This window comes from Lissotriton vulgaris, chromosome 8, assembly GCF_964263255.1.
Source record: "Lissotriton vulgaris chromosome 8, aLisVul1.2, whole genome shotgun sequence".
NCBI classification, from domain to species: domain Eukaryota; kingdom Metazoa; phylum Chordata; class Amphibia; order Caudata; family Salamandridae; genus Lissotriton; species Lissotriton vulgaris.
Genome location: NC_141696.1, coordinates 1042344704 through 1042352772, shown reverse-complemented (window position 1 = coordinate 1042352772; position 8069 = coordinate 1042344704). Strand labels below are relative to the sequence as shown.

Genomic DNA, 8069 nt, shown 5'->3' with positions numbered 1-8069 from the left:
AGAGCAAAATATGAGGCGGTCCCAGTGTGGCAGGCAAGCGGCTCTTTGTTCCAGTGTAGTGCGGCAGGAAACAGGCAAGCGGTTTCTGATTTGAGCTCAGGTTTTATGAATTTGCTTAATTTTAGTAAGTGTTACTCCCTGGGAGGATGCTTGTCTACAACTTAGGGCCAGATGTAGGTCACCAACCGGTATTTGGTGATTGAGATGTAGGAGGCCTAAATTTTACAGAATTGGTAAATGTACCGAATCGGTAAATTTACCGATTCTGTAAAATACCGATTCGGTAACTTTACCGAATCGGTGAATCTATATGTAGGTGGCACTGCAAACAGTGCCACAGGCCCCTAAGAATTCGTTATTTACCATGTAATACTATTGCATGGTAAATAATGAATTCCTGTGTACATGTACATCTGTGCATGTACACCTGTGCCATGTGGCACACAGACATGCCCTAGGGGCATGCATGTGTGTCACATGGCACACAAGCCTGAATCAGGGGTGCAACAGGGTGTCAAAGTGACACCCTGTCCCCCTTGTCAATTCGGTAATTGTAATTGCCATAGGAATCAATGGCAATTACCGAATCGGTAAATACCGATTCGGTAATTACCAAATCATTCCGATTCGGTAAAAATTACCGAATTATTACCTACATCTTATTTACCGAATCGGTAAAATTCGGTATTTTAGAGTCGGTAAATAAGATTTACCTACATCTGGCCCTTGGTTCCTTGTCGACCTGAAAGACCCATGCTTGGCATTAAAAATGGGACATTCATAAGTGATCTTGCACGAAGATCAAAGGGACCTGGTGAGCAAAGAGTTCATATTTTTTTAGCTAAGAATTTAGGAGCGGAGTTGTGAAGGATTTTGAACACCAGACAGGTAACTTTACAGGTGTTGTGCTGCTTCACCAGCAGCTAGTGCAACTGGCAAAGATAATCAGAAACAGAATCATATTTTTGGAGATTTAATATTGAGATGACAAGTGTATTTTGAAAAAATTTGAAGGTATTATAAGGATTTTTGCAGAAGGCTCGGATAGTCAGAATGTCCACAGTCCAGATGCGAATGTACAAATGCATTTGCCAAGAGGTTTTTGTGGGTGAAGAAAAGAGAAATGACATAATTCTTCGTAGGACTTGATGTGCAAAGAATATGGATTAACTGTATTGGAAATGTGTTTATCAAGAATTAGTCCAGTCTAGGACCACTAGATTTTGAAATGAGGAAACTCGCTGGAGCCGATGACTAAATTAACAATAGTTAATAGAGTTGAAGACAGGAAGAATTGTCATTGTTCATGGATTCAACTTAAGAAAAGTATTTTCCATCTCCAAGGAAATGGCAGTTAGTAGATTAAGAAGGCATGAGACTGAGGTCGCTAAGTCTCCTTTTATGTTGAGAATAACTTCTGTATCATCAGCATAGGTATAGGTTTTGACTATGAATTGTTTAAGTAAGAAGGCGATTGCTTGAATATAAAGACCACATAGCAGAGAGAGGGACAACTCTTGAGGGACGCCCCACAGTTGTGTTGTGAAAGGGGAACATATATGCTCAAATTGAATTTGTTGGGAAGCAGTCTAAGATAAAGAATTTTAACCAGGAGAGGCCATTGACTATATTGTTTAAATCTTTCGGATGGATTTACAGAATCTGCTGATGATGTCAAATGCAGAGGACCACTTCCGAACGTCCGCTGTAGGCCAGATTTATCATATCATCCCTAGTTGAGGTAATAGGGGGGACCCAGGGAGAGCCAGGCGCGAGCCGGTCTCTCCCTGGGCAGGTTCGCGCGAGGAACATCACAGGTGGGGGCTGATTAGCAGAGGGATTAAAAGGGGAAGTCAGGCGGGCGGTTAGGAACTGCGTGGGCGGGAGGAGTGAAGGGAGGTTGTTTTGCGGCGCGTATTTGTCGTACCTTGGTTTTTCTCTGGCCACATGGAGGACGTGGAGGAGGTCAGGAGGGCCGTGCAGTTAATCTGCGATGCCGGGCGCGAGGACCTGCTGCGGCCGGGTGTCCCAGCGGAGGCGTGGGTCGGACTGGCCCGCCCACCTCGCAAGGCTTCAGAGGGCGTTTCCAGGGCTGTGGAGGCTTGTTTATCCCCGGGCCCGGAGGAGGAGGAAGACGGCGAGGCGACCATGCCTGCGGACGGGCACATGCTCGTTTTGCCGGTCGCTGCAGTGGAGCCCCCGCCGGGTGACCCGGGCGCCCCCCAGCAGGTATGTGAATTCCAGTTATTTAGCGCTGGTTCCCGCGGGGCGCCCGGGGGGAGGCGGGGGCGTTCTGCGGGCCGTCAAGCTCCGCGTTCAGGCGGCTTGGCCTCGGGGAAGACGGGGAGGCCGCAGGCGGGCCCTAAACCGAAGCGGGGGCGGAGCCTGGACTTCCTTGGGCACACGCCGACCCCTCCCCCTGCCGGTATGCCTGTAGACCCTGCCATTACGGTGCCCCATTCACCGGGGGGGGTTTCCCCACTCCTGTGGCTTAATGGCCAATGTTTCATGCTCTCTCCTGCCATGCCGGGGCCTGGCCCTGCCCCCCCCCGCGATGTTGGCCCCCCGCACACCGGTGACGCCGGTGCTGGGCCACCCACTGCTGCGTTGCCGGCTCAACCCCCTCCTGTGGTCCCCACTCCTGCCCCTGCTGTGGTTTCAATGGGCACTGTCCCTAGATTGCTGCCCCCCCCGGCCACTGAGGCTGTGGCAGCCGGTGTGCCTGGCCCTCGGGCTGCCATCCCCACGCCCCCGGCTCCTGGTGAGAGGGGTTTGTCCAACAAGGGGGCGCCCCCGTACCCGGGGCAAGCCTTGTTCCCGGTCCCCAGGGGGCGGCCAGGTGGCCACATGGGGGGTCATTCGACTGGGTTGGGAGGTGTCCATGGTCTTGCGTCGGTGGGCCGTCCCTTGGGGGGAAATTGCGGTTCAGCTTTCAGGGAACATGTTGTCGCGCACCCTTCATCGTCTGGCTTGAGCGGCCGCAGTTTTCAATCTGCGCCTTCGGCTGGGCGGCTGTTGGCAGTTTCTACGGGCCCGGGAACTGTCCCCACGGCTGTTTCCAGTGGTGGGCTTTCAGGGGGGTTATCTGGAGCGGATAACTCTTCTACAGTTTTCTGTCCACAAAGCTTTCAGAACATTGATTGGCAGTTTTATGATGGGGGTATTGGTGATGGGGCTATGCCCAGTGGAAGTAATCAAGTTGAATTTTCTGATGAAGCTTTCGGTGGGAGTTTTCATGATGATGAGTTGGAAGAGGGGGAATTGAGAGACAAAGATGTTGGGCTTTTGGCAGCACGGGCCCAGGGGGGTGGGTTGGGGCAACCCACTGTTTCTCGTGTTTTGCAGGAGTCTCGAGCGGACCATGCAGGTGTACGAGGGGCAGTGTGGTCTGGACCTTCTCAGAGGGATCGTGGGGCTGTCGCACAGCAGCCGGAGCAGTTACCGAGAGGTAAGGATGGGTGGTGGTCCGTGTGGCAACCTAGGGAGAGTCTCCCTGTTAAGAGTACAAGATCTATTGGTACGGGGGATGGGGTTGTGATTGAGCGAGTCGCTCTGGCACCGAGGCTTGAGCGGCCTGTACTTTCGAATGTTTCTAATGTGCAAGTTGCAAATGCAGTTTCTACAGCGGGGGTGGGCGGGGTGGATGCCACACGTGTCACGGAGGATAGTATCCTACCGAAAAAGTTGCCTTATTCTGGGGTGGGAATGCCTTTGGGGTCTCATTTATCTGAAAAAACAAAGAATTTGATATGGTCTGGGGCATTTGTGGATGTTTTTCGGCTTCTCCATAGGGATGTTCAGGCAAAAGAAGGGTCAAAGGAGGAGGAATTAGAATTGGCTCGGAGGCCTCGTGTTCCGAAGTCCATAGAGAACTGGACTTCGGCCTTTCTTATTTATGCCAGCGTTTATTGTCAACGTCATCCTGAGAAAGCAATAGACATGTTTAAATATGCTGATGTTATACGCAAGGCTCACAGTTATTTTGGCGGCTTTGCTTGGTTGTCCTATGATGACGAATTCAGGGCGCGCATGAGCGCTTTCCCTGAGCGTTCGTGGGGTGAGGTGGATTCTGAGTTATGGTTGCAATGGATGGCATCGGCAAACCCCCCTGCTACGACACACACAGCTAGCGGGCAGCCCGTGTATTATCGGCCCTTTTCAGCTCGCCCCGCTCAGTCTGGGGCAGGGGTCAGTCAGCCGTTTCTGGCACATGCTGGCATTTTAACAGGGGTTCCTGTAACAGACCTGCTTGCAGGTACAAACACGAGTGTTCGCAGTGTGGAGGGAAGCATGCCCTCACCCAGTGTTTTCCCGGCCAGCGAGTGGGTGAGCAGGGACGAGGTTCAGGGGGTAGGGGGCAGCAACAACAGTCTGTTTACAAGGGCCCCTACTCCTATTAGGCAGGAGGTTCTCGATCTCTGGCTGGTGGACTATCCAGATTTTGAGGCCGCTAAGATTTTGTCTTGGGGTTTCAAAATTGGGTTCAGGATTGGGTATCAGGGACCCAGGGTGGGCAGGTGGTCGGACAATTTGAAGTCTGCGAAGGAGAGTCCCCATGTGGTGCGGAAGAAACTGGATGCTGAGCTTGCGGCTGGTAGGATTGCTGGTCCTTTTGTGAATTGTCCTCTGCCTGACTTGATTGTATCGCCCCTGGGTGTGGTGCCTAAGAAGGCGGAAGGGGAGTTTCGTCTTATCCATCACCTGTCCTGGCCCGAGGGTTCATCAATTAATGACTTTATTGATCCAGCTGACTCAACCGTCAATTATGCTTCGGTGGACGATGCCTTACGGCTCGTGCGCACGGCTGGTGTTGGGGCTTTGCTGGCAAAGAGCGACATTCAGTCGGCTTTCCGGCTATTGCCCATTCACCCTTGGGATTTCAGTCTGTTGGGAATGCATTTTGACGGTAGTTTCTACGTGGATAGGGTGTTGCCCATGGGCTGTTCAGTGTCATGCTCCCTTTTTGAAACTTTCAGTACCTTCCTGCAGTGGCGGTTCACTTTTGTTAGTGGCCACGTATTGGTCTGTCATTACCTTGATGATTTTCTTTTCATTGGGGAAGGTCGATCTGGGCAGTGTCAGTCGGCTTTGAACATCTTTCAGGCTCTAGCGGAGGAATTGGGGGTTCCATTGGCGCCGGACAAGACAGAGGGTCCCTGTACGTCCCTGACTTTCTTGGGGATCGAAATTGATACTCTGTCTATGGTGGCGAAATTGCCTGTGGCTAAAGTGAAGGAAATGTCCGCTTTCATACATCTGGTGTTGGGGGAGCGGAAAGTTGTTTTGAAAACTGTTCAGAAGTTGTTGGGTTACCTCAATTTTGCTTGCCGGGTTGTTCGGGCGGGCAGGACATTCTGCAGACGTCTCGGATTGTCCATGTCCGGAGCACGCCTTCCCCATCATAGGGTGCGCATTACCACCGCTGTGCGTGCCGATTTGACTGTCTGGCTCCGTTTCCTACAAGAGTTTAATGGCGTGTCCTTGTTTTTTGCGGATGAGGACATGGTATGGCAAGTACAGTTGTTCACTGATGCGTCAGGGGCTCATGGCTTCGGCATCTTTTGGGAAGGTCGATGGTGCGCGGCCGGCTGGCCGGCGCACTGGAAGGATCAGGGTCGCAGCATAGCGTTTCTGGAGCTTTTCCCGCTGCTGGTTGCTCTGCACCTATGGGGGGATGAGTTTCAGAATCGCTCAGTCTTGTTTCACGTAGACAATTTGGCAGTCGTGCACCTTGTCAATCACCAAAAGGCTCGTGATTTGCGGGTTTTGCGGCTCCTGCATGCATTCATGCTGCGGTGTCTGCAATTAAACATTGTCTTTAAAGCACGGCATGTTCCTGGTACTTCTAATTGCATCGCTGATTCTTTGTCTCGCTTTCAGTGGTCCGAGTTCCGCAAGTTAGCTCCTGGGGCGGACCTGGAACCAACAGCGATCCCACAGTACGTATGGGACCTGGGGGATTGAGGGTTCACCACTTGGTAGAAAATTCAGTGGCTGAATCCACCAGGCGGGGCTATGGGAAAGCCTGGAATGAGTTTCTGCAGTTTGGTAAGGATTCGATGGGGCCGATTGGTGCGGGTTGGTCTGATGAAACTGTGTCTTGCAGTTTGTTTTACATCTGGCGGACAAAGGCTTATCGCCCACTACCATTTCTGGCAAATTGGCTGGGGTTTCTTTTTATGGGCAGCTTTGGTGGGGGAGGGACCCGGTTGGGGGGGTGTTGGTGCGTAAAGTTTTGAAAGGTTTGGCCAGGCTCCGGGCTGGTGGTCAGCAGCTCAGGCAGCCAGTGACTTTTGAGTTGCTCCAGTTGATGTTGCCGGAATTGGAGGTGTGTTGTTATGATGCTTTGGAGTGTGCCAAATTTCGTTTGTGTTTTATTTGGTTGTTCTTTGGGGCATTTCGGGCATCAGAGTTGTTGGGGTTGCGGGGCAGGGTAGGTATGACCAGCAATGAGGTGGTGTTGGAAAGTGACAGAGTGCGGCTGTGGCTGCGGGCATCTAAAACCGACCAGATGGGGAGGGGTAAGTGGGTGTTCCTTGGTAGGAGTGGTGTCTCTGCATGTTGCCCGGTGGGGGAATGGGAAATGTTTGTGTCCTCTTCGCAGTTTCTTCAGGGGTCCATATTTTGTCATGCGGATGGTAGTCCCATAGTTGCATCTCAATTGTTGGCTGTTTTACGCAAGGTTTTGTTGCGCTTGGGGAAGGATCCTGTTCAATTTGGTACTCACTCTTTCCGAATTGGTGCGGCGACGGAGGCCGCTCGGTTGGGGTGGGACTGGTCCCAGATCCGACGAATTGGTCGTTGGCGTTCTAAGTGCTGTGAAAAGTATGTGAGGAAATAAGGCATTTTGGCTTGTCTAACATTTCTTTCTCTCCTAGGTCCCTGGCCATCAGTCGCCGGATGCAAACGAAGGGTGTGGATACTGGGGCACTCTTTTGTTAAAAGGGCAGCTTTAGCCGCTGCCAGTCAGCTCTGTGGGAGATCACTTGGTCTGAACAGTATGACACACGAAGTATCCTGGCATGGAACAGGGGGAATGCGCTGGGGTGGGCTTTTTCCCGCCTTGGCTGCTCTGGTTTCGCAGTGTTTGGGGGGCCCTCCGGATCTCCTGGTGCTACACTTGGGAGAGAATGACTTGGTTTCTCTATCTGGGTTGACCTTGTTAAAATTAATGAAGCAGGACCTGGAAATCATCAGAACCACATGGGTGAGCACCATGCTTATATGGACTGAGTTTGTGCCTCGTGTGCAATGGCGTGGGGCAAGGAACCACTCTGCCCTGGAAAAGGCTAGAAGGAAAGTGAACAGGACAATGCGCCCCTTTTGTCAACATTGGGGTATCTACAGTTTGGACCATTATCATTTAAAAGTATCTGAACATCATTTATTTTGTGAGGACGGTGTGCATCTCTCAGCTTTGGGCCTCTCTTTTTACCTCCTTGAACTCAGGGACTTGATTAGCAAGGTTCTTCAGGTACAGTTGTGGTGTGCTCCTTCCTTTCCTTTAGGTGGGGCAGGAAAACGCTAAAGGTTTTCCTGGGTGGCGGGTTTTTGTTAGTGGGGGTGGGCAGCCTGGAGCGGGTTGGCCATCCTGAAGGGTAGCATTGGGTAGGCTAGGGGTAGTAGGCAGGAGTTTGTTCGGGGTTTTGGGATTTTGGTTTCGTAGGCTCACTGTAGAGTTGAATTATGTAAATAATAAATAAATAATGAATGTGTTTATGATATTTATGATGCACCTGTCCTAAAATAAAAGTGGCCTTTCTTGCTCCTAAAAGAAGGTGTGGACAATGTTTTCTTGCGCGAGGGGGGACCCAGGGAGAGCCAGGCGCGAGCCGGTCTCTCCCTGGGCAGGTTCGCGCGAGGAACATCACAGGTGGGGGCTGATTAGCAGAGGGATTAAAAGGGGAAGTCAGGCGGGCGGTTAGGAACTGCGTGGGCGGGAGGAGTGAAGGGAGGTTGTTTTGCCCCACCCACCCTCCCTCTCTCTTTTTCTTTATTTATTTCTGGGTTTTTTATTTTGCGGTGCTCTAGGCACTGTTTAGTTTAGGTAGGTTTGCCACTGTTAGGAT

General features: G+C 51.6%; 1 protein-coding gene across 1 annotated transcript; it reads left to right on the top strand.

Annotated features, from left to right (window-relative positions):
* Positions 1-3177: 3177 nt before the first annotated feature.
* Positions 3178-7528, top strand: LOC147698265 (uncharacterized). Its single transcript, XM_086933416.1, has 2 exons — positions 3178-3448; positions 6879-7528. Exons 1-2 carry the CDS (start codon positions 3178-3180, stop codon positions 7526-7528), a joined length of 921 nt encoding a protein of 306 aa, XP_086789542.1.
* Positions 7529-8069: the final 541 nt, after the last annotated feature.